Genomic DNA, 24,320 nt, shown 5'->3' with positions numbered 1-24,320 from the left:
GCAGTGGACTTGTGCCTTTGCTTACACCTCCTTTACCGAGCATCTCTCCCTCTGCTCTTCTCTTCTCAAGCCCAGCTCCTTCCCTCGCTCCCTACACCCAGGTCCGTGCCCCCAAACACACTTTCCCCGCTCCCTTCGGGGTGCTCTGTCAACTGGGGTGAGGGCAGCAGTGAGAGGGACTCCTCCAGACGGGACGAGTCCCCCATGCCCCTCACACGTGGCCATCGATCCGCTCCCTCCTCCAGCCGGGGTTAGTTTGGGAAGGAGCGGGGTGTGATTGCGACAGCGACACATGGCTGATTCATTGTTTGATCCCATCTCTCCCTCCTTACTCCCAAATGATTCGAGTCAAATGAAACACATTTTAGTAGTCAAATCTGTAAGGGTGGGTCCCATTGTGCTTTGACCCTACAGGGCATTTTGTACATTTAATTTGATTTACACCCAAAATGTTAATTTAACGTACTGGATTTTCTCCCACACCCAACTAACGCTGAAAATTAAACAAGATCCTACAGAAAGGTTTGTGTGCCATTATCTCGTTAGCGTTGTTATTTATTGAGTAATTACAGCGCTCGGGTTGTATGTGCAACGTTGCTCCAGCGGGCGTATGGAGAGGGACGCCAGCCGCCCGGTGACGTGTCCGTGGGCTGCCTGGCTGAAGACGGCATGGCCCCAAGGATGCCGCTTCATGGTGCCCTGCATGACTCCCTGCAACGGTGTTGCTGTGAGCGTGCTCCCCAGGCTCGTCCGGCTTAAAAAAATATCAAGGAACGGTGGTTTTAGGAAAGGCGGTATGGTTTTCTTCTGGGCTATGGCCAAGCAATGCCAAGGCTTGGTTGACCGTCTGTATTTCCATGCGGGAGCTCAAGGGAAAGGCAGCCCATCACCACCAGAGCTGAGATGCTCTACTTCGTGTAGATGGTGCTTCTCCATCCAGCTCCTCTTGCCTTGCCGGAGGCTCCAGGACTCTTTCCACCCTCTGCCTCCAACGGCGCTGGGCACACCACAAGCCCTGACCACTCGTGTCAGGGCTCCAGAGCTGATAATAATAATAATAATAATAATTTAGTTCCTGATTCAGCCATGCTTGTAAGTGCACGTCTGACTCGGAGCACCCAATTAAAGTGAAGTGTGTGCTTCAGGACCTCGCTAAATGGGAACCTCAAAGCAGGATTTGAAAAAGCCCAGACGACATTAAAGTAGTCACAGCAAGCTCTTGGTTCGGGAGCGTTGTGATTAATGTCATTTGCTACCTCTTTTGGCTTAAAAGGCAAGGAGTGGTTAAAATAAAAGAAACCTCAAGTTGAAAGCATTGCAAAAAATCAATTAAAACCCATGTAACTGCATTTTGACCTGGAGCAAAATCTCAGACATAACAGAGAAATTACATAGCCTTAAAAAGAAAGAAAGAAAGAGAAGGTTTTACGTGTGGTATTGCTGAGGTATTGCCCGAAGGCATGCTGAGGTGGCTTCTCACCCGGTACCTGCGGAGACTGTAAACTCCCTGCCGGAGCAGGGGGGAGCAAGTAGGTGCCCCCCAGCCCTCGCCGTTGCTCCCAGGGCCTGTCCCACGGGCCAGCGGTCAGGGCTTCAAAGCCTTCCCGGAGGACGACGTGCCGGGTGCTGGAGTAACTCCTCTGCTGGGATGAAGAGGTCCGCGCTTGTGCATCGCTCCGGTAGACCCTACCGAAACGGGCTACTACAGCGGGTAGGGCTGCTGTGGATCCTGGCTGGGATTTCCCGGCTGGAAACACCGATCGCTTTGGGATGCTTGGGCTGGAGGAGCTCGCTGGTGGTGTGGCACCTGATGCGGGGCTCGGGGCTGGAGCTCCTCCATCCCTGCGGCTCCAGCCGACAGACAAGAGCTCACACCAGTTTGCTGCTGGATAAAGTCCCCGGCAGCCCCACACCGGTGGTCCTTGCCCCAAAGAGTAACCGGGGACACGCGTTAAGCAGAGCTCTTTCATTTGGCCACCACATTTGAAGGCGTGTCCTTTCCAGAAGCTCCAGATCCAGCCTCTGAAGTTAAATCTTCGTCTCAACGAAACCAACAGTGAAACTCCCATCGATTCCCTCTGGCCTGCACTTATGCTCTTTGGGAGGAAAGTGGCAACCTTAGAGAAGAGCGATGCTGTTTGAAAAGCTTCTTCACGTGGGGAAACAGCTCTTGGTGCTCAGTCCCACCAACCTGCCCAAACGCTCCAGCCCGGTGCTGGCTCTGCTGCGAGGATGTGCTCGGGGACAAAGGCACCGAGCGCGTTTTCACTGTGTTTAATAAAAAAACAGATTGAATAGTAGGTGTGAGGCAGGAGAAGGCACCCCTGCATGCTGTTAAATATCCATGCGCGGGCTTTGCTGTGCTCGGAGACTTTTTTGTGCAGTTTTGTGGGTTTTCTTCTGTTTCTTTTGCTTCCTCCCCCCCCCCCCCCGTCTTTTGTTTCAATTCCACTTCGGGAAGAGGGGGAGAGGACAAGAGGCAAATAAAAAAAATTTTAAAAAAAGGGAGGGGGGGGGAAGGAAGAAAAGGCTGAGGCCGTGACACGTTTTTCATTTTAAATAAATGACTGAAACAGAATAAAGCCCCCTTTTTTTTTTAAACAGAAGAAAGGCTTGTCATTATGAAAAATAATAACAACAACTTTCTCTGCCCGCTGCTGCCCCGAGGACAGCTCAGCCTCTTTCCCCGGAGTCCTGAGGAGCTCTCCCCTCCGTGGGCTTGCCCGGGGAGGGGGACGACGGACAGACGGACCGACCCTCAGAGCAGCCCCCAAGCCCACCTCCTCCCCGGGACCCGCACCCACGGCCGGGGAGCACCCCCGGCCCCCCGATACGGCACCGGGTCCGGTCCCCGGGAGCGGGCAGGCAGCGACGGCAGGGCTCCCCTCCTTTTTTTTTTTTTATTTTCAGACGTTAAATTCTTTTGCAAACATTCATGCCTTAGGAAGGGCTGGAACAAAGCTCAGCTGCTCCAACCGGTCGGACAGGTAAGCAGACTTGTTGACACCGTTATGTTTGCAGCACGCATGCTCCTTCCCAAGTTTCCTGGTGCATTTTTCTATTCCACCTTATGAAACTTTCCTCTCTCTCTCCCCCCCCCCTCCCCACTCCTCCCAGCTTCTTCCCTTCCCCTCCCCTTCCCCTCCCCGCTCCTCGCTTGCTCTGCCCGGTGCGTGCGGTCCCGCTCCCCGCGGGCTGCGGCGGGCGGGCGGGGAGGGGGGGGGGACATACGGAACGACCTAAACCACCGCTCCTTTCTTTTCTTTCCCGTTCCATTCCGTGCCCAGCCGTGGGCCCCCCCCCTCCCCTTTTCCCCTTCTTGCCCTCGCCATGCCCAGAGCTTTTTTGGTAAAGCGTCGGAGCCCGCAGCCGGCGGTGCGGAGCTGGGATGGGTTACCCGACGAGGAGAGAGCCGACACCTACATCCCAGGTACGGCTCCCTTTTTTTTTCCCGGTACCGCTTCCCACCGGGACGAAGGAAGGATCCCAGTCCTCGCTTCGGTCCCTGTGAGCTAGCGGAGGGGATTTTTGCCGGCCCAGGGTGGGGGGGAAAACCCCCGAGGGGGGCGGAGGGGTCGGGGAGGGCTGTTAAATAGGATGGGATGGGATGGGATGGGATGGGATGGGATGGGATGGGATGGGATGGGATGGGATGGGATAGGATGGGGGGGGAAAGCGGGTGTCGGCCCCGCTGGGTGATGCAGCCCCCATGGCTGGCACCATCTCCCAATTCGGGGACCCCCCCCCGGGCATGGGGCGGGGGGGGGGTTGTGTGTCCGTGTCCGTGTGTCCGGGAAGGTGGGAAACCTCTTTTGCATGAGAATGGTGGCGGGGGAGGAGAAGAAAGAACCTGGGGGGGGATGTACTCCTGGCCTCCCCCTTCCCTCCTCCTCCTCCTCCTCCTCCTCCTGCCCTTGCCCGGGGTATAACGGGAAGGCGGCGGAGCTGCCTTGTTTGAACTTTGGGACCGTTCGTGTTTGAGTTTCCGATTGCAGCGGGAGCCGCGGATCCTCCCCCCCCCTGCGGCCCGCCCGCAGGTTAAACACCGGCGGCTCCCACCTCCCCCGGTCCCCCCTTTTTTTTAATCACATCATCCCCCTGCTCCGACCCACAACACCCTCACCGACCCCCGGCTTCTCTCGCTGCAGGTGGGATCGGCTGCGTGCTGCTGGGCTACGAGGACAGCTGTAGCCTGGAGAGCAGCGGGAGCAGCGGGACCAGGGATGCGGAACCCAGCGATCCCCCGACACCCCAACCCGCTCCCGGAGAGATGGGAACGGCCGGGGGGATGCTGCTGGACCTGGCCATCAAGCGTCCCGCAGTCAGGTCGAAAATCAAGGTAACCGTCTGTACCCTCCCCGCCCCACGCCATCTCTTCCCCGGTGATGGGGTGACCCCGCTACAAGGATGGGGACGCTGGGTGACAAGAGTCCCTTGGGCTCTCTCCGCTAGAGGTGACGGCACCCATCCCACACCCCGAGACGGAGGCCCGCGAAAGCGGCCAGCCGTAGGATGGCGGCGGCAGGGCAAACCTCGTAAGCGACGTACCGTAATCTTCCAGTGCCCTTTGCCTTCCCTTACCCCTGCCTGGGACATGCTGCCCCTGACCTGCTTGGCTCGGGTCCCGCAGGAGCTCTGAACCCAGCCAGGAAGGACCAGCCCTGGCAGCTAGAAGTCATGCCCCACCGGGCGTGGGTGGATCTCGTTCCTTAACGTGGGGCCTCCTTAAAAGGCCGCCTTCCAGGTTGTAGTCGAGCCTTCGCCAAGGGGGGGGCTGTGTGGTGAATCTTCCCGCTGCCCCCCCCCACCCTCTTGACGTATCAAGATAGCAGCTAGGAAAAGGTCTTCCTCCGAAGCTGTGAAAGACCTTGAGGTGGACCCACAGGCTTGGGTGAAACGAAGCAATTATCTGTCCATTAACTTTGCTGAAGAGCCTCTCCGCTGCATGGGCAGGAGCTCTGGCTGTCTGGCTGTCCCCTGGGCAGAGCCAAGCGATGATTTCCCTCCTGAGACCAAGAAGGCAAATCGCTGACGGGCTCCTCGTGGTACCCGAGACGGAGCTCCTGAAGCGCGGTGGTAATGCGGATGGGGTGGGAGGACCACGTCCACCTCTGAACATCCAGGGTTCCCCTCAGCAGAGGTGGAGCCAGGCCACCCCAGTGCTAAGAAGGAGGAGATGTGTTTACCAGTGGCTAGTTAACACCTCGTTAAACCCTGGCTGTTGCTTTGCTGGATGGAGCTGTAAAAATTCCCACTGTCTCTGCTGGGATTGACAGCCTTTCGGCCACCATGTTATTAATCTCGTGATTAACACTAGGTTTTCACCCTGCTTATATGCGGCCCCATGAGGTGGAGTCCTACCTGTTGCCCAACAGCTACTTCCCAGCCAGTTCCCCCTCTAGTTTCACACCTCGTGGTTTCACAGCTGCCTTTTTTTTTTTTAAGTATTTCGCTACAATTTCAGGTAGCATTGCTTCGGTAGTAAGCGAAGGAGGAGAATTGGGAAAAATAACTGGCTCTTCGGGAAAAAGAAACCCCAAACATATTCCTCTCTTTGTGAAGAGCTTGCCCTGCTGCTGTTTGACTTTAACCTACTTTGTATAATTTAACCTGGGCTATTAGCGACTGTCACAGCGAAACCTCGTTTCGGCAGAGTTGGGTTTTCTCAGCGTGCCACAGAAACTCCTCAAAAGCGCCACGAGAGCCGATGGATGTGTGTGCACGGTGCCGCCTGCTCCGCTGGCTTTCCCCCATCCTGAGCGGCTAGCGGCGAGCACGTCCGCTCCTCCGCAAATAATTAAACTAATAGCAAAGTATTTGCATCTGCCAGACGTTAAGCTTTCCTTCTCAGGAACACTTTTCCCAAGAGCTGAATCATCAGTGTCTCCCTTAGTCAAGTTAGGTCATGGTGTTGGCGCAATATTTTTGGTGTTAGGAGCAGGAATGAAGAGATTAACCCCTAATGACACTCTGCCGTTAATTAACGAGCCAGGGAGACCACCGGGAGGAGATTAGTGCCATTGTTTCGGTCTCTGCTGAGTCAGCACAACGTGCCTTTGGTTTATCTCGCCAAACCTACCTTTTTTTTTCTACCGCTGGCTGGTTTTCGAGGGACCCATAGCAGCCGGCAGGGTGATTGGCAAAGGCACCGCATGAGTCCAACTTTCTCACGCCAGGGAGGGCTCCCGGCTCCATCCAGGAGCAAGCACACACGCAACCCCACGGAGAGGTGCTCATAGCCTGAGCCCGAGTGCTTATGGATGTAGCTGGACGAGGGTCCCTTCCTCTGGAAGGCATCCACCACACGGGCTTTGTTTGAATCCCTGAAGCCAAGCCGGCCAGCGTTGCATCAGTCCCAAGCCGTGCACATTAAGTCAGCCACTTACTTGATCGCAAGGGAAGCGTGAAGGTTCCACCTGGCAAGAATCTCCCAAATGCTTTCACTTTTCATTTTGAATTAATGTCCCAAGAATTTTTTAACGCCACAATAAGCCATCCCTTCTTATTTTGTTTGTTTTCTGTCGGTCTTTGTCATCTCGATGCCTACTCACCCAGTCCTCTTCCATTCCTTAGTTCACCACCGGCACCTGTAACGACGCTACGGTGCATAGCTGCGAGCTGTGTGGCAAAGGCTTTCGCTTGCAGCGGATGCTCAACCGTCACATCAAGTGTCACAGCCAGGTGAAGAGACACTTGTGCACCTTCTGTGGAAAAGGCTTCAACGACACCTTTGATCTGAAAAGACATGTCCGGACCCATACCGGTGAGAACGCGATCCCCAGGGGCTTGCGGGCGGCTCTGGGTAGCGGGAGATTGCAGAAAGGGGTGAGATGGGACAAGGACGAGGAGAGGGTGAGGGTAACCCGGCAAGACAATAATACAAAACCCAGGTAAACGACGTTTGCAAAAAATAGCGGAGATGCAGTGGAGGAAAGGGAAGGACCTGAGCGTGGACAGATGAAAGTCCTGGGACTAACGAAATCTGATGAGAACTAAGGAAATCTGTGTGAAGCAGTGTGGGTGCATGAGCCATCCAGATCCGGTGTAGACACAGCTGCGTGCTGCCGTGCCTGGGGCAGCGAGACCGGGATAACCCACCCAGGATAACCCACCCAAGATAACCCACCTGGGATAACCCACCTGGGATAACTCACCACATGTTATTGCGAGTCCAGCGCGTACGGGTGAGTGGAGGCAGGCGGTGGATGAAAATGCTTTGCCCTCTAGAGGCAACGAGCAGCAGTTTCTTGGTTTTTAGCCGTTGCGAACCTTCCCCGCTGGCCGTCCTGCGGGATGGGGTTATGGCTGGACTTTGGCACTGTCTGGAGAAGCCAGAATGTGGTTCATGCGGTGCCTCCAGCTTCTTTACGGAAACTAGGCAACACACCTGACTTCTGCTAATCCTGTGTGCTGCATCCCTGCCTGCTTCGGGCTACCAGCTTCTCCAATCCCTTTCGGAGCCGTTTCGCTCTGCACGTCTCGCCGTCCAGATCAGTTTGTCTGCCGGCCTAACCAGTCTCTATTCACTCGCTGTACGGGCCACAGCATGGGTTGAGAAATCTCCTGACAGCGGTTCCTGCTCTGAATTGGGGGGGCAGCAGGTAAAAAAGTTGCCTTGAATCTGGGCTAGTTCCCTCCTCCCTGCTTGCATCTACACCAGGCGTACAAGCACAATGGAGGGTGCTGTGATTTAAGCCCATGATGGCACTGGAAGTAAGAAAAATTGTCTCTTTCCCTGCTCTGCTCGCTCTTGCTCCTGTATCGCTCCCCCGGGCTGGAGGGATGCATTTTCCGTGGCCGCTCTGCAGTGGGGTTGGTTCCTGAGCCCACCCCAAATAGCGGCAGTTGTGTTTCTTTGAACGGGATCGGTTGCCTCAGATCCAGCTCGCTGGTCACAGAAGTGGTTGTCCTAACCTGGAGCAGGGAGAAGGCTGCCTTTTTGTTTCTGTTCCTTAGTGGAAGCGATGGCTTAAATACACATCAACCCCATCCTCACCAAGCAAGATGATTTCTGGCAGGCCAACCTGGCTTTGCTCAGGAGGCTTGGACTTTGCACCGTCGGGCACCTGGAAGATGCATCCACCGCATCTCCCAGGCACGTTCCAACTTTTCCAGATCTGCGGTTACCTATGGGACCTGCCAATTATTTCGGCTTACTCTGCAATGGCCCTGTTTTGGCTTAGGCCCCATTAACCAGGCGAACTGCTAGAGGTGATGCAAGTATGTTGGTAAGCAGAAGCTGTTTCTTAGCAGTAGAGCTCATGAAAACAATGCCGCCCGTTTCGATGGGAAAGCGTTGGCCGGAGCCAATGTTTTGGGCTGGTTTGGTTTGTTTGTAAAGCTTTCATGTGGAAAGGAAAGCTGCTGGCTGCGAGCAGGGAGCTGCTGCTGGGGTATGGCCGAAGTGCAGAGTCGGTGCCTCTGAAAGAAGTGATTTTTCAACCTGTCTCCTCATCCTTTGAGATTCAGAAACTAAATCCAAGAGGGTCTCTGTTCAGAAGCTAAAAATATATGTATGCTGTGGCAGGTAGGGGTGAACTCGCTCTGCAGGAGTGGAGCCAATTTCGCGAAACTGGAAGGGAAGAAGGATCTTTGTACTGGACAGGAGTGAAAACCCACTGTCCTGGAAACGTGAATCTTATGGTTAGATTGTCCCCAAATTTACTAGAAGAAATCTGGCATCACTATTTCTCCTCTCCAGTGTAAAGCCAGGATGAACGCTCACATATACTGTATTTGTCTGATGCCTTGAGTCGTGGAGGGGGATGATGGCTGGCTGCAGCAGTGGTACCAATATTGTATTGGCGTGTATCTTTTCCAGGCTGAAATACGGCGCCTCTGAAAGTGGTGACATCTTTTATGTCAAAGTTGATTGCTGTTCAGGAAAGCTGGGCTATATTTGAATGTTAAAAAGAAGACATTGAGCTGGAAGTGGTAGCGTGGGCTTTATTTTGTAGCTACGGGTGCTCACCTACATGTGCTTTACTGAATGTCGGTGTTTCAGTGGAAATTGTCGTGCAGCGTTTGTAAGCAGACTGTGCAACAGTAGGGTAGCGTCAGAAAGAGTGAAAGCCACATGTCCCAGTCTAGCTTCATGGCATAAGCAGACTTAAACATTAAAAAGTAACTAATATACACAGTAAAATAAAATTTTTAAATGATTCCTAAGTAATGAAGAGGTTCTCGCGACCGTGATGGGCTGTGCCATCCTGGCACTATCCCTCTTGTGCTTGTGTTCGTGTCTGTGAAGCACTGTTGGCAGCAGGAACCAAGGATGGTGAAGGTTTAAGTGGCCTTCAGAGGAGCATGAAACTGCACCCAAAATACTGTTTGTAAAGGATACACTTCTGTGTGTGAATTCTAATGAAGATTTGGAGTTTCTCTCCAATTGCAGTTCAATGTAACTGAAGTAGTCTTGATAGTTTAAGCCGGTGCACTGGGATAACCTCCTTCTACAAGACTTGCAAAAATGCAATCAAGATGCTGCTTATTGGTATGTGTAATTCATTTGGATTTCTAGTAGAAAGATCAGCGACTGAGTGGTGAACTTAACACAATGCCATTACGAAGTTCCAACTGCCTGTATGGATGTGTGTGCTTTGCCTTTTTTTGCCTGGCTCACTATAGGTGCGATCTTCCACACGCTCACGTTTCACCCTTCATCGGGAAAAGAGAGGGGTTGAGGTAACTCCTTGCATCAACTTTAAGACTGGTGTTTGCTTGAAAACTTACTGAGCTAGTCTAGTAAGTAAAATCACAACTGGTTTAGGTTTTTTTCAACTGTCGCTAAACCCTCAGCTACTTGCCATTCAAGTACTGGGGGGGGTTGTTGTTAAATCGGTGTTGATTGGTGCTAAAATGGATGCTTTTTACTGCTCAGTATTTTTTGTAATGTTGGTTGTACTGAACAAAACTACTCAGGCATTCAAATCACAAGCCAGCCCCTTGTCCCTCCTCTAGAGACACACATATGTATTTCTTTCATCTTAATGCACTTCTCTTCTAGAACTTGAGCTTGTAATCTCAATCATCAAATCTATATTCTACGAAAACGCTCTCACTCCTTTGAAGTACTGTGATTGCTGTATGTTCACGTTGGGCTGCCGTTCACTGAAGCCTCATTAAGCTTTGCTCACTAAAAGAGAAAAATTAACATCTTACCGAGATACAAGATTTCATTCATTATAAAAGCCAAAATGAAAGGTTAGCTGAAACCAATGGTTTTATGTAATCAGAGGACTTCAAAAAGTCGGGACTCTAAAGGAATAAGTTTTAGAAGAGTTGATAACGGCTTCTTCTTTAGTACCAAAGCGCCGATGGGCACCTGTTAGCGTCTGCCTACGTCTTCTTGAAATGTTTCTAGGTTTTCTATGCCTAAATATATCAACCCATTCATGAAAATTTTATCCTGTAAGTAAGATGTTTTCTTTAGACAGTTCCTCAGGCTAGTAGCTCCCTGCTGCTAGGTATTTGCTCAATAGCTGATATGCCAGAGCCTTGCTCTTAGCCTGTTCTTTAGTCAGCTGTAAGAAACATAAATCAGAATGGTAATCACTGTCTTTTTTGTTGCAGGAATTCGTCCTTACAAATGTGAGGTTTGCAACAAAGCCTTCACCCAGCGCTGTTCCCTGGAGTCCCACCTTAAGAAGATTCATGGCGTGCAGCAGCAATACGCCTACAAACAGAGGCGAGATAAACTTTACGTGTGCGAAGACTGCGGCTACACAGGCCCCACGCAGGAGGACCTGTACCTGCACGTTAGTAACGTTCACCCCGGAAGCGCTTTCCTGAAAAAAACCTCAAAAAAACTTGCAGCGGTTTTGCAAAACAAACTGAGCCCTGTTCTGCAGATGAACTCCAAAGATGATGACAAAGATGAGTAACACGGTGGATTACAGTGGTCTAAAGGAATGAAGTTTACATGTAGGACTATATATATATTATTTTTTTAAAACCAATTTTGACAGAAATCCCTGAAATGAAAGGGATGCTTCTGTTAATGGGACTCTCTTGATGTTGGTAGAACCTCAACTTGAAACAAATATTCCCATATACGATGCAAACATCAGGCATTTTTATCTGGCCCCCAAAAAAATGGAAAGCTTGGAAGAGGCTGTCACCTCTTGGATGGAATGTTTACTGAACTGACATTCAGGCAACCCGTTTTCTGTTTCAGCTCTACCACACGTCCGAGTGGCCACTGACAAATAAGTTCACCTTTCCCCAGTGTATTTTGTAAAGATAATAACCATTGCCTCCTGTACAAACTACTTTTGAGAGGTTTGGGTGAAAAGTGCCGTGTAAGAGCAGCTACTAGCACGTTGTTCTATGCAAAATGAATTAAAATGGTCTTAAGAACAGGACTACATTGTATCAGTAAATAAGTTAAAATGCACAGATAAGCTTTAACTCTGCCCCCCTGTGCAGTACACTCACAGTTTATGGAAGCGTGATCCAAGGTGAGCTGAAACTTTTTTTAAAGGATGCAGAACTTTTTCCTCCCTAGAACTTTTTCTCTACTAGCAAATGACATTATTCCAGGGCAGACTTAAAGTCGTGTTTTAGGTACTTCAAACTGTGAACTTACTTTTATCATGTTTAGATTTAAGTGTAACCTTAACTCTGATGTTCCTGGAGTTGTCACGCTTGCTTTGGGGATTATTACCACAGCCTTCTAACATACATCAATATCAACCCAGAAACCCAAAGAAAACACTTCAGTGACTTGAAGCTATGTATTTTCTGTCGTGATGAAATGCAATTTTGTGTGTATTTTATGGGGGGGGCGCGTGTGTGTGTGCGTGTGTGTGTGTTCTTGGAGATTTTTTTCTTTTTAACCATCAAGTGCCTGCTCACTAATACAACAGAGCAGTGCAAGGCAGTGAAAAGGGAGACTGTCACTGCCTCACGAGATCAGTGCAAAACTGTAGGCACAAATCTGGCCTCTCTGTAACCAGTCAGTTTAGAAGGCTCCTAGTGAGACTGATGCTACAAGGGAAGGAGGTAGCGATGATGGTGAGGGACTGGTACTACACCTCTGTGCTTTTGGACTTCCCCTACAGTCCTGCTCCAGCTCCTGTTGACCCAGGACAACCAAGAGGGTAGCCTACAGGGACTATCGAGTGTGAATTTAGAGATTTAAAAAAACAGAGGAGAGGGATGCCCACATAACTCATGTTGCTGAAAGCACCTGACAATTTAAGACTCTTCAGAAACTGCTGCAGCCTTTACTGGGCACTTGGGCGTCTGAATTAGGAGCGACAGGGTGGGGTGGTAACTTCCTCAGCAACCACAAAGTGCTCTGGTCCAAGTGCATGTTATTTTGTCTCTTAACTTAATGGACACAGCTGCCAAACAGGTTTTACATCAATTAAAATGCATAACAATTAATGGATTTCATTCATAAATTCCAAAAATTAATTCCGTGCTCAAAATTACATTCGGGGAGGATGTGCTGTATTCTATGTACATTGAAACAACAGCTGAAAAGTAACCCACCTAAAACACAGAGTCATAGCCAGGACCTTCATAGTCATTACTACTAAAATGAGATTCTGAGCATCTCTGCAAGAATTGTAAAAATCTTCTCAATTTGCCTCAGTTTTGTACAGGCATCTGCTTGGGTTTTTGTGGGGAAAAGCTTCTAGGGGTTTTAAAGCATTTCTAATGATATGAATACTTTATTCAGCACAACTGTTGGTGCTTGGGACCTTGAAAACAAGGATAATAAAGCGATGCTACTGTGTAAAGAACAAACTTGTCATCCTATGTAATGGTAAAGTTTGCAGAATACTTTTGAATAGTATAAATGGAAGGTTGCTCACACCGAGCGCAGCTTGCGTGCTTGCAAATACATTGACAAAATTGCCTGGCTAAGAAAAGTGTTAACAGCTGGTTCAGCCAATTGTGCTGGCAACACTCCCCTGTAGCCCTCTCAGTGAGGTCTCAGTCATGAAACTTAACAGTTGAGTTCAGCTCCTAGGTGGGACTGTTCAGTACAGTCCATCTGAGCAAAGTGACTCGCATTCACCTAACTGCAAAGGATTCGTGTGCTTAGCTCTGCTGAAACCTCAGCCCTTACACTGGAGCAGTGGAGGTGCAGCTGAAAACCTCCTTATCTAGCTGGAGACACATTTTGTGTCTCTATGTGTTGTTTGTGTCTGTATGTCTGGCTGGTTTTTCTGCAGAGGACAGATAGTGCCTGTAGCAGATGCCTTGGGCACATCAATTTAACAGTCTGGCAAGTTAGTTTGAAGTGGTCACAAAGCGGGTTTGACTTTGCATGACACTGGCGACAGCCATCTGCCAGTTCTGTTATGGGACAAAACTGGCACTAGCTTGTGCCTCCCAAGGCAGCCAGACTTTCAGAAGTCCTAGACATGAGTAACTTCCACCGCTGCTGTCTTTGAAGGCTGTCTGCTTTCTCCTGGCTCTCTGATGGTACAAACTCATCTGAGACTTAAAGCTAGGTTTACAAACTGACCTTGCCAGTGAAGCTGGCAGCATTCCTCAGACACAAGGCTTTTGTTAAACAAATGGACACAGATGAAGCCAACAGGTGCCCACATTGCCCAGGCTCCAGACTTGTCCTTATTTACTAGGAGGCAGGACGAGGCTGAAATCTTACATGGTTCAGACATCTAGTGGCTGTATGATGCACTGATGAAGGTGGCAATCCCTCCCAAACATTGCCCAACTGTTCCACGCGCTCTTGATTTATCCCATCCCAATCAACACAGGGAATTCAGCATGTTTTATCACCTCCTGCTTCTGCCCAGAGCATCTTACCTCTTGCTTATACCCACCCTCTTTGTATCCACAGAGCTATCTTTCACAAAAAATTGACCGTGTTCAGTGACGTTGAACCACCCACTTGCTAAAATTCTGTGATGTGGGAAGATACTTGTAAAACGGGTAGAACTTCTGAGCACTCATGCAGCGTTGTCGTGGTTAGTCATCTCTGAACCCAGTTTCTCAGTCTCCATGGTTTGTCTTTTTAGATAGAAATCTAATTAAGCACAGAGTAATCAAAACATCACCAGACTAGGTTTAAATAAGCAAGTACCACTATAACTAAGTTTCATTGCACAGGTTTCCACAGTTCAGTACTCTGGAAGAGCAGAAGATTAAGCGCTACAGAGGTTTAAGTTTCTTCAGCAGCAAGCCCGCCCACTGTTTTTTTTAGGTACAGTTCTGGCTGACTTTCTTGAAGCTTACGGGTTGGTTGTATTTTTATTTGTAATCTGCAGTGGTATTATGAAAACTCATACATACAATTCAGAGAAAACAAAGAACGAGGAAAAAAAGCTTTCCGGGTGTGCAACACAAAGCAATAACGCCTGACATCAGCAAGGCTTATTCTGTGTCTTATAGACTTGATTTTACAAAACAAGCTTCAAAAGTAACTTCTGGTTTAGAACAATTATTCACAAACTCATTTAAAAAAAAAAAAAACCACACAAAAAACCAACCCCCCAAAAAACAATCAGTGGCTCTTCATTCGTCAGAAGGCTCAGCTTCGAAGTCACAAGCCTACTTTTATAAAGAAACTTACTCGCACTGGCAAACGCTATAACTTGACACTGGAGATCATTCCACATGGGTAGGCTCGTCGTCAGCTCAGACCCACAGCGAAGTCAGGAGAACTCAAGACAGTTGCAGATTTGGCCTGCACAGAACCTCACAACCTAAGGTACAAAGCCCGTTTACACTCTCTCAGTCTTTATGTGGGCTGCACAGCCTGCTAAGAAACCTGCAGGAGGAGCCACTACAAGTAGTCAAACTTCTACCTTTCAGAACAGTTGCTGGAAATTTCTAAAGGTATTGGTTATAATTCTGTCCCTCTGTTCCTAAGCCACTTCTATTAAGTGATAACTTTGCCTTAATATTTTAAATAAGTGCTTATGAGAACTTTGGTTATAATTCTTAGTGCAGTTTTTCCAGTTGTTGCTGTAAGAAAAACCACAAATAGTAACAAGCCTCTTAATAGATACCTTTGAGATGAGCAAGAACTAAGCTGACTGAAATCCAGCCTACTATATTCATTTGTTTATTGTTTGCATTTCTTTCAGCTCAGACAATGCAGATGTCGTTTTGCTTTAGTTCACCAACTTCATTTTCAAAGCCTCAGTTCTGCAACATTTTTTTTTTTCAAAAATGACAAAAGAAGGATGATTTGATTTGAACTGTTTAACTTGACAATAGAAACTTTTCTATCAACCTCAGGTTGTATAAACTGTGTGGGGAAAAACTGAGATTAAGTAAGTTGACTTTGTCCTGGTCCACTTAAGTCACCTACAACATAAGTAAATACACATTCCCCATTCCAAACGTCCTTGCTTTTTTTTTTTTTTGGGGGGGGGGGGGGGGGGGGCGGGGCAGGGACAACCCTGATATTAAGAAATTAGCCAAAGTTACTCAAAAAAGAACGTGTATTAAAATGGCAGAATTAAACAAAGGATTCTTGCTTCGGGTCTGTGCTTAGACCACTTGCCTCTGCATAGCTTAGTTCAGGTCAGTTTTTGTCCATGTACTCTTCAAGGCGCAAAAGCCACTTATTCCAGTACTGTGAGCACAGATCAGGATCCATGAAATGCGGATGCGCAGGGGAGCCGTTCTTATAGGCAACCACAATGAGTCCACAACTAACCTACAGTTAAAAACAGAAGGCTGTCAGAAATTCAACATTAGTATGCAACTTCAATCAGCAATTCTAAAAACTAAACCTCACTGCAAAATGTCCTCTTAACATATAAGTATCTTAAATAAGAAATGGGGAAAAAAAAAGAGCAGTAATTCACCATAAAATACTTGAAAACTAACATTCAAATGCTCCAAAGACTCAGTCAGAGTCCAAAGCTCTGACTGACTTCGGTGAAAACCAGAGGACTCGAACTCTGAGTATCAGAGTGATAGGGTCTATTTAAACCTTGCAGATGCTGGTAAAGTTCCCAGCGACTGATGAGGTTTTGCCTGGGGTCATATAACCAGACTGATGCCATTCTCCAGCATCAGTCTGAATGGAAATGGTTATTTAGGTGTGTTCTGACATCTTTCATACTTGACAAACATCTAATCCAAATTCAAAACAGCCACTGGCATGAAGAGAAAGCAGTGGGTGACAGCAGGCTAATAGCAGAATTCTAGAATTACTGCCTGTATTTCACTCTGTAAGGATCATGCCTGTTAAGTGCTTGTGTTTGCTGACCTCTGTAGTATTCTAGAAAGTCCTTTGCACAACCTATGAATTATTCTGCTCTCTTCTGCTTTATATTTCCCCCCCTTCAATGATTTGCATTGAAATAACAATCCTGCAGACCAAGCAGGCCTGGCTAGAATTGCGTTTGGAGTCTTTACAACACACTGCTTTCCTCTGAGGAAACACTATACAGCTTCCAAACACTCCAAGTAAATCACTTAGTCCCTCATTTGCTAGTGGGATATAGCAACACATGATGCAAGCAATGCCCTCCCACCCCATTTCCGTGTTTGCAGGCTCTTTTGCTTTACTTCTTCTCCCCCTTCCTACTCTTGACATAAGCAAAAACCACACAGAACAAAGCACTGGGGGTTGTCCAGACGCCAAGTCACTGTCAGTTCACCTGACCTCCTAAGACACTGAGCATCCCTCAGTCCCACTGAGCAGTTCCTTAAAACCACTGAAAATATACTGCTGACAGGCAAAGGCAGCAGGATTAGCAAGAGTACTGGAGTTATTTCACAGTACATCAGCTTATCCTGATCTAAGACTGGGCTGCTTTGTTACAAATCCTACCAACAGTTCCATGATGGACAGTGGGTGCTAAAGGCAGTAGGTGGGGAGAAATGAAAATAACGTGGGTGCTGCTGCTTGTCTTGGCAAGTAGCAGGCCTACTGACCTGGAAGTCATAATTGGCATCATGATTTATGGCTCCAATATACGCTGCAACCTGTAATGGGTTGTCAAAAGTATTCTTCAGAGATGGCTTTGGTTTCTCTGAAGTTTTCCAGTCAATCACACACAACCGGCCTCTGCAGAAGAGAACAAGATAGGACAATATTTTAAACTTAAGTTTAGTTATAAGTAAAAAGTAAGGGATGAGACAGCAAAGAAAGTCGTATCACTCTCTGCCCGTTTCACCCTGATGTCATGTTGCTCATTATTATGTTTAAGCATGTCTTTTCCACATTGGTAGCTTAGATCTCAAAAATCAAGACTTAACTAATATATATGCTGCAGTTCCTGGCAACTGCTGAGGATCACTTAACCCTGCGTCACTCATACCCTGCCCCAGTAAGGAATTCTCCACAAGAAACAACAGCACTTCTGTCATCAGGTTCATCCAGGGGAGTGCATCCATTTCGCCGCTCTTAGAGATGCATCCAGCTTCCCCCCAACACCTCACCAACACACCTGCTCCAGCCTGGGACACAGCCTCCCATGTGCCACAGAGCACCATGCAACACTGGCATTATCAGGTTTCTTAGAGAACCAGTACCTCACCGATACTTAGCCACGCAGTCTACCAGGCCCAGATACTGAAGAGTCTCATGCTGAACTGCACTTTCTAGAGCTTTCACTTCGCTGATATCTTTTAAGACATGCTGCACACTTGATAAGTAGCCGGAAATAGCAACATCTTCTCTCTGCTCCTTAGTTGCCATCTCTTCAGACAGGAATATAGACTCCAAAGCTGCATGAAAGAGCTCTCCTTGGAGGAAAAGGTCTAAGAAAAATGTGAAAAAACCCCACATTTTAGACACTACTCATAATACCCGATGGACTTGTATTCTAGATATTGCACAACATAGCTCTTAAACCAGTCCTGTTTTTGTACTGAAAGCTTGAAGATGCAGGGAACAGAAGGGAATGAGACAGAAAAATAAAACATCACCAGTGAAATTAGAGTATCTCTTACATTAATGCTTACTGTACTTTTTTGGTCTTGCTAATTACTCAGAAACAAAATATGATTTTTAATTTATTCTTTATTCAAAGGCATTTGCAAATTTCTATGAATTAAAAATATTATTCTAGGCTGCTTTTGCTGCATTTGCTTCTTCTGCTGTATTGGTTCATTTGAATGGAACTAATCTCCTCCTGAAATGGGTGGGCATAGTTCCAGGAGTAAGGGCTTATCTCAGAAATGATTCCAGGAAAGATAAATTTTAAACAGTTATGTAAGGTTTGTTATGCCACCTTATTCACTGAAGTGCTTAGTAACTCAAAAAGCATAAACACAGGATACTCAGTTTTAAAAAGCATAATAATTTATGTAAGCAGCGCTTGGGTATTTATCAACCTCGCTACAAGAGGCTACCTACTATCACCCAGGTCCTGCCAGATCCCCTTCAGTCCTACAGCTTGGAGGAAGTCACCTTTGTAGGTCTTATGAAATGAAAACCTCTAAATGCATGGCAATTTCATAGAAGAGGCTACATATACTGGATAAACTAGTTACTGAAGAACTGCAACATAAACAGCAAGATACATAGGTTTTTAAACACTCAAGATGGTATGATTTCAGAATGCTTATTTCCACCTCATTACAAAGTAGCTTTGTATCTGCAAACAGGCTCAATAACATCAGCTGGAAAACATCTATTTGTAAATAGATGCTAACAAATGGAAAAATAAAGGAGAGGCAGGTAGGGTACAGCAAAGAATGTCTACAGTCTAATTCTCATGTCCCACACATTTCTAAATCCATTTTAGTGGTCCTAGAACAATGATCAGTGTTTAGATTCATTGGTAACAGGTGTGCTCATAATATACTCTCTCCCCTTGAAACGGACACAACTTGATGGATTTCCAAAACACTTGACTCGAAGGGCCAGAGACTGCAGCTATGCTAGCGCATCCCAGCCAGCTATCCAGACTATTGCTTCTACTTGGCAATCGCACTGTGTTTACTTACTTTTAGTATACTCTGCAAAACCATCTTTTCCAAGCTCCAGTATCATTTTCTGCTTCCATCTTTCCAGATAAAAGGCTTGCTGCGGAGAAATAGTCTGTTGAAGAATACGGGTAACACTGGGCATTTTCGTTTTTTGCAAAGCAATTTTCATGGGGAGGTTTGAATCACTGTTGAGAAGAGGAATTCTCTTGTTGGGGTTTATTAAAGGAACGCAGTTCTTGGGAGTTTTTGTTTCAGCTTTAACTGGAGGTCTCTGTTTATCCGGTGGCCCATATAACAAATTGTCTTCTTCAAGTATTGTCTCTGGTGTTTGGGCGCTGGTTTTGTAAGATGTAACAGAGTAGACCAAGTTCTTGTATTTTTCTTGGTCAACTTGTTCATAACTGTTCGTTTTTTTCTTCTTACTACAGAGACACGCAGAGGTAGCCAGACACATATATGGGAATTGCTTTTGGCAAAAAGGTATTTGAAAAAGCATTTCCAGTTTCCCCGGTTTCCTGGACAGTAGCTGTAGGAATCTCATTCTGACAAGAAGCATTTGTGAGCAGTTAAAGTTTTCTTTCTTCTGTTAGGAACAGTCTGTAGGTTACCATATTTTCCTCCTGTGGGAAAAGAAATTTGTGATTTCCAGAGTCATAAAACTCCACCACCAACCCATTTTTGCCCTTTGCCAAACAAAGAACTGCTATGGTCATAAAGCGTCTTCATACGCTTTATGCCACCGAAATTCCTTCAGATAAATAATACAATAAGAGAAAGAACCAATAAGCAATGGAAAGAGGAAACAATCCCAAAAAGAACCGGTGCTGCTCTGCAAAATTTCAAACAGGACAAACACATAAAGATGTTGCAAGTAGCAAAAGATGCAGCACAGGATGCTCTTACAGCAACAGTATCAGAAGTGTCATGAAAGTAGACACAAAAAACTGATCTGCAACAAACAACCCCCCAAAAGATGGAGGGGGAAATAATAATTAAAAAAAAAAGGCTATGCAGAAGAGAATGAAGCAAATCCATTGTTGTTAGGTATTAAAAACATGCAAGTTTATAGTGGATGCCCAACTTAAGGGGAGTGTGGGGACAAAGTGCCTTTTGGAGAATAAAAACGTGTTTTTCTTTTGTATACCTAGGAGAAAGCAGACAGCAGCAGTATATGCATTCTGAAATTGGGAGACACGAGACTGGGAAAGCCAAAGAGAAACCAGCTGTACTGCAAGTATCTGCAGATTCAAATAAATCTTTTAAAGATCAGAGTAAAACATAAAAGTACTTTTTCTAAACTGAGTTTCAAACATAGTTGTGTTCTAAGACACTTAGGAAGTTTAAAAGCAAAAACAGTATACCAGAAACATTGTTCACAGCATAGCTTTCAAAACTGCATTGTAACTGCAGTGCTAAGTCCTAGGAAAGTTAACGCACATGGATAACATGTAAATACTCGAATAGTGACATTTAAATCAACACTAAATACTTGCAGAATTGAGGCCCTATTCTCCTACTGAGACCATTACAAAGTTCCCTTCCATCCACTGCAACAAAGAATACAGACAATGCACATTGCCAACTAACATCAGCATTTTGCTCCTGACAATACTTTAACATCACTCTTTTCCTTCCCCACGCTTCTTACACAGCACTTCATACACTGTCCAAGCCGTAGGCCCCACAGAGTAGGAGGAGTTATTTTGTATGGGCAGATCCTGCACTCATGCAGAACTGCAGTGACACCAATGTGTGGGTGAAGGCATGTGTCACACAGAACAGTTTGCAAAAATGGGGCTGTATCAGCTACAGCTGATTAGATCAAGGCATCCTGTAACAACAGGCTGAGACCTTGGACTTGAGTTCCATAAATACTGTTCTTCATCTGTGAAGGACAAAACCATCCAGATGTAGAAGTTTAATCAGGAGTAGGCAGATACACTGCTTTTTTCTTTACTGGCTTTACATTTTCATGCTGACTTTGTATGGTTTGGGCAAATAATAACTGTTCTGTAACCTAATGGCATGTAACCCGACACAAAATTAATCTGTCAAAAGCAAATCTGAACCAGGAAAACACAATCAGGTTGGACCAGAACTGTGTGTCATGTAGCAGTGGCATTTCTGACCCAGTACCAGGTACCCTGCAGCCAGATTTGCCTTACTGTTGTTAGATGGTCTCACTCAGTCTTTAGTAAGGGTTCCCTACAATTACAATGCATATCAATCAAAATAGTTAATGATTTAAAAACTGCTTCACTGTCCATAAGAGAGTTACAGAGGAAAATAATGAAAGTACCAACTGGTTAATTCTGCTACTGACTTTTTACCTTACAAGGGAAACCTTACCATTTAAGATACTTTGAATGTGTCACTTCCCTTTTTTTAATCATTACATTATACTTAATATCAAAGCAAATCTAAATCTGCTTTCCTTATCCAGCAGAACTAGGGCTAGGTGGAGCTGCACGTGTTTTCTCATTTTCCAGTATTCAACAGCAAGAATGGACATGACCCTTTGCGCGTTCCCTGACCTTCAGACTGCTGTCAAAACTACTCTCCTGCCTGCACATGAGAAAAGTGCAGTCACATACATTATGAAAGGACAAACCAGACAACTTCAACAATTTTATTGCCACAAAAGCATCCAAGTTTTGCCAAAAAATAGAACAACCTGCTTTAGACAGGTTACACAGCAGCAAGAAATTGGACTGTCTATGTTCTGTAACTTAAGTTCTGCCCTGCTTCATTTCATGGACATGTGAGGAAGTTTTATAAATTTAGGTGAAACATAACCAAATTTATGCCAGGATTTACAGCAACTCATTCTTCTCAGAAGACTATCACAGTTTTTAGTAGATTTTTCAGTGTTGGAATGGGATCAGTTATCTGACAGAATCTGCCCCTTGCTGAAAAACAAATAATGAACAATGCTAGCACATTACAACAGGTGTCAGTTTGCTGTGGGAGGTAACAACAGTAAAAGCAGCAAAGAGATATGTAAAAGTCAGGCTTTAATATGATAAGCAAATTGCTTCACCGTATTTTTTCATCATGAAAAGCAGTGCAGAAAAATTAATCTCTCCTCTCTTGGCATTTACCTCTAAATAGAGCTGCTGAAGCTGTGATTTAAAAACAAAACAGGAAAAAAAAACCCTCTTATTCCAGTGTAATAGTATCCAAGCTTCTAGTTTCTCAGGCTATTGTTTGATGACCACTAATATGCTTACCCAAGTGTATTAATCAGAACAGAATAAATGCTGGGTCAATGACTGTGTGTTTGTGACATTAGCCAGAGCACAAAAGAAAAAGTTTATTCTGGCCTTATGTCAGCTGCAGGAATCAAGATGATACCTGATTCAGCATAAAGTTCACTTGTAGTAAGCTGCCCCCTCAACATTTTTTAAGGAATGAATTTATACCAGATCAGTGTTTTGAATCACAGGGCTATTAAAATATGCAATATTATGAGCCCTAAAGCTAATTTACTATAACACTAATGCAGTGTTTCAGTAACATCTAGTAGGAATTTTAAATTTAACAGCCTATATCATTCTGGAGTAATATCTGTGGAAATGTTTGTGCACACTATGAAATGAACCACCAGGAAAGGGAGAGTTTATCAGCTGCTGTGCTGTTCTACAAAAGGAAAGAGGTTTTAGGACTGCTAAGAACTAAAGAACGCTTGTGTCTAGCGGAATAAATCAGTGGCATTTGCGTGCAAATAACTTACGTTTATAAGAAAGAAACGGAGTTGGAGTGGTCTGGATCTACTCTCGTATATAAAGAGCAGAATTTAATTGATATTTCTCTCTGGGGAAGCATCTCCCTTCTCTCTGAAATGGTTTGTGTTCGAAGACTGGTGGAACTGCTTCAAGTATTGTATGATGAGCCACACTGGTGAGCTGAACACAAATAAAATAACCTGGGAAAAAAACAAAACAAAACAAAGAAGGAGGAGGACTTCTCTTAAGTTTCCAAACCTAGCTGGCTTTGCAGCTCCAACAACAACTGCACTAACACAACTGAGGAAGTTTTTCCAGGATAGGAATTAGTGGCCTAAGTGAGGGAAACAAAAAGGGTTACTTAAGAAAAATCCATAAAAACCTTCCTCCAACTAGGATTTCAGACAATAATCAGTATAGCTTTTTCTCCACAGTCACCTATCAAGCAAACAAAAGCACTAGTTTACTTCCGAGGTAATAAGAAAGAGCACTACTAAGCACAGTTACAGATCTGTTGCCCTGTGTCCCTAATTCGAGGAGAGCAAATCCACTGATGAAGGTATAATTTTAAGTTAACATCACAGGCTTTTCTCTGGGAAGAAGTATTACTATTTGATGTAGAAAGGCAACAGTAACCTATCTTCTTGGTTGGAATGACCGCTTTCTCTTTTCTCTGAGTACAGCTTAATAATGCAGGGCTTTGACAGCTATATCACTTTTAGGACTTTGCACACTTGCCCATTCCCTGCCCCCAACCTCTATTCCTTGGCTCCCTGCAGTTTGTAAGCTACATCATCGAACCTATACAGGTCAAAAATACAGCCCCCTCTTTTGGGAAGTTAAGAGCATAGGGAGAAAAAGGATATTTAAATTTAGCAACCCAGTTTAAAGCACAAGCCCAGAGAGCTACACTGGACCAACGGGACAACAAGCTTCAGCACTGGGAAGGTAATTGGTGGGAAACAGGGGTGTAACACAGTCTTAGCGTTTTTAGCAAAGCAATCATGAAAGAGCTGACCCAATACAGGTGACCAGCAAGTCCCCTCCAGCAGACAGACAATCTTTCTGCGTAGGCACAGGTGCCTGAAAATCCCAGATAGGGCTAGATAGCCTATGCTTCCCTCTCACTCCCTCAGACATAAGTCATTCTGGACAAGAAGCCCTGCTCCATGCCGGCGTGCCCCACTGCCTCCGCGGCCATGCCCACCCAGCCCTGGGCAGCCCCGCCATGAGGTTACAGACCCGGGAGCAGGGGGAGGGCACACGTTTGCCCAGCGTGCGGTTGGGGTGCAGGGGTAGGCCACGGGAGGAGGGAGCTGCAGGCCCAGCAGCCAGGGCAGGCCGCAGCTCTCCCTCAGCTAACCCAGGCCTGGCAGAGCGGCGGGTGCTGAAGGGAGCACCCTTTCACCTCACCACCACACCTATCAGCGGCCGAACAGCCCCAGTCCGCCTTCTCCTCCCCGCGCTGCAGCTGCCCACCGAGCCGACCCCAGCTCCCTCACGAACATCAATCCCCGGAGAGGGGAAACCCAAGGCGACCGTCAGTTACCTCAGCGCCGCGCTTCCCGCCACCGCCACCGCCACGGCCACGGCCACCAGTGCGCAGGCGCGCTCCGCCCGCCGCCGCCGCCAAAGCGCTCAGTGCGCAGGCGCGCCCCCAGCGGCCTCCTGGGATTTGTCGTTCCGCCCCGCCGCTAGCCCTGGCCCCGCCCCCGC

The 24,320-nt window shown here is 46.7% G+C and overlaps 2 protein-coding genes across 5 annotated transcripts; one reads left to right on the top strand and one right to left on the bottom strand.

The window, feature by feature from the left end:
• Positions 1 to 3,097: 3,097 nt before the first annotated feature.
• OVOL2 (ovo like zinc finger 2) lies at positions 3,098 to 12,750 on the top strand. The gene is made up of 4 exons (XM_069799877.1): positions 3,098 to 3,430; positions 4,149 to 4,339; positions 6,574 to 6,763; positions 10,573 to 12,750. Exons 1-4 carry the CDS (start codon positions 3,331 to 3,333, stop codon positions 10,881 to 10,883), a joined length of 792 nt encoding a protein of 263 aa, XP_069655978.1. The 5' UTR covers positions 3,098 to 3,330; the 3' UTR covers positions 10,884 to 12,750.
• A 1,463-nt stretch (positions 12,751 to 14,213) lies between these two features.
• Positions 14,214 to 24,304, bottom strand: MGME1 (mitochondrial genome maintenance exonuclease 1). 4 transcript variants are annotated; one of them, XM_069799872.1, is made up of 6 exons: positions 24,154 to 24,304; positions 22,613 to 22,804; positions 18,898 to 19,499; positions 17,484 to 17,706; positions 16,879 to 17,011; positions 14,214 to 15,649 (listed from the first exon to the last, which is right to left on the bottom strand). In XM_069799872.1, exons 3-6 carry the CDS (start codon positions 19,433 to 19,435, stop codon positions 15,515 to 15,517), a joined length of 1,029 nt encoding a protein of 342 aa, XP_069655973.1. In that variant the 5' UTR covers positions 19,436 to 19,499; positions 22,613 to 22,804; positions 24,154 to 24,304; the 3' UTR covers positions 14,214 to 15,514. The 4 variants fall into 4 exon arrangements, with proteins under 4 accessions (XP_069655973.1, XP_069655976.1, XP_069655974.1 ...); XM_069799875.1 differs by having other exon boundaries at positions 22,613 to 22,784; positions 24,154 to 24,173; XM_069799873.1 differs by lacking the exon at positions 24,154 to 24,304 and adding an exon at positions 24,026 to 24,124.
• Positions 24,305 to 24,320: the final 16 nt, after the last annotated feature.

The sequence above is a fragment of the Haliaeetus albicilla genome, chromosome 13 (genome assembly GCF_947461875.1).
Source record: "Haliaeetus albicilla chromosome 13, bHalAlb1.1, whole genome shotgun sequence".
Taxonomy (NCBI): Eukaryota; Metazoa; Chordata; class Aves; order Accipitriformes; family Accipitridae; genus Haliaeetus; species Haliaeetus albicilla.
Note: the sequence above shows the minus strand (reverse complement) of the source record. Positions and strands in the feature narration are given on the sequence as shown.

Excerpts from the sequence above, each read along its gene's own strand:
- MGME1 (XM_069799872.1), bottom strand. The coding sequence starts at position 19,435 with ATGCTTCTTGTCAGAATGAGATTCCTACAGCTACTGTCCAGGAAACCG. Across the intron at positions 17,707-18,897 it reads TTTTGCAGAGTATACTAAAA|ACCTTTTCCTCCAAGGAGAG; the intron begins GTAAGTAAACAC and ends CATTTTTCTTAG. Across the intron at positions 17,012-17,483 it reads GACTGCGTGGCTAAGTATCG|AGGCCGGTTGTGTGTGATTG; the intron begins GTGAGGTACTGG and ends TCTCTTCTGCAG.
- OVOL2 (XM_069799877.1), top strand. The coding sequence starts at position 3,331 with ATGCCCAGAGCTTTTTTGGTAAAGCGTCGGAGCCCGCAGCCGGCGGTG. Across the intron at positions 3,431-4,148 it reads AGCCGACACCTACATCCCAG|GTGGGATCGGCTGCGTGCTG; the intron begins GTACGGCTCCCT and ends CTCTCGCTGCAG. Across the intron at positions 6,764-10,572 it reads ACATGTCCGGACCCATACCG|GAATTCGTCCTTACAAATGT; the intron begins GTGAGAACGCGA and ends TTTTTGTTGCAG.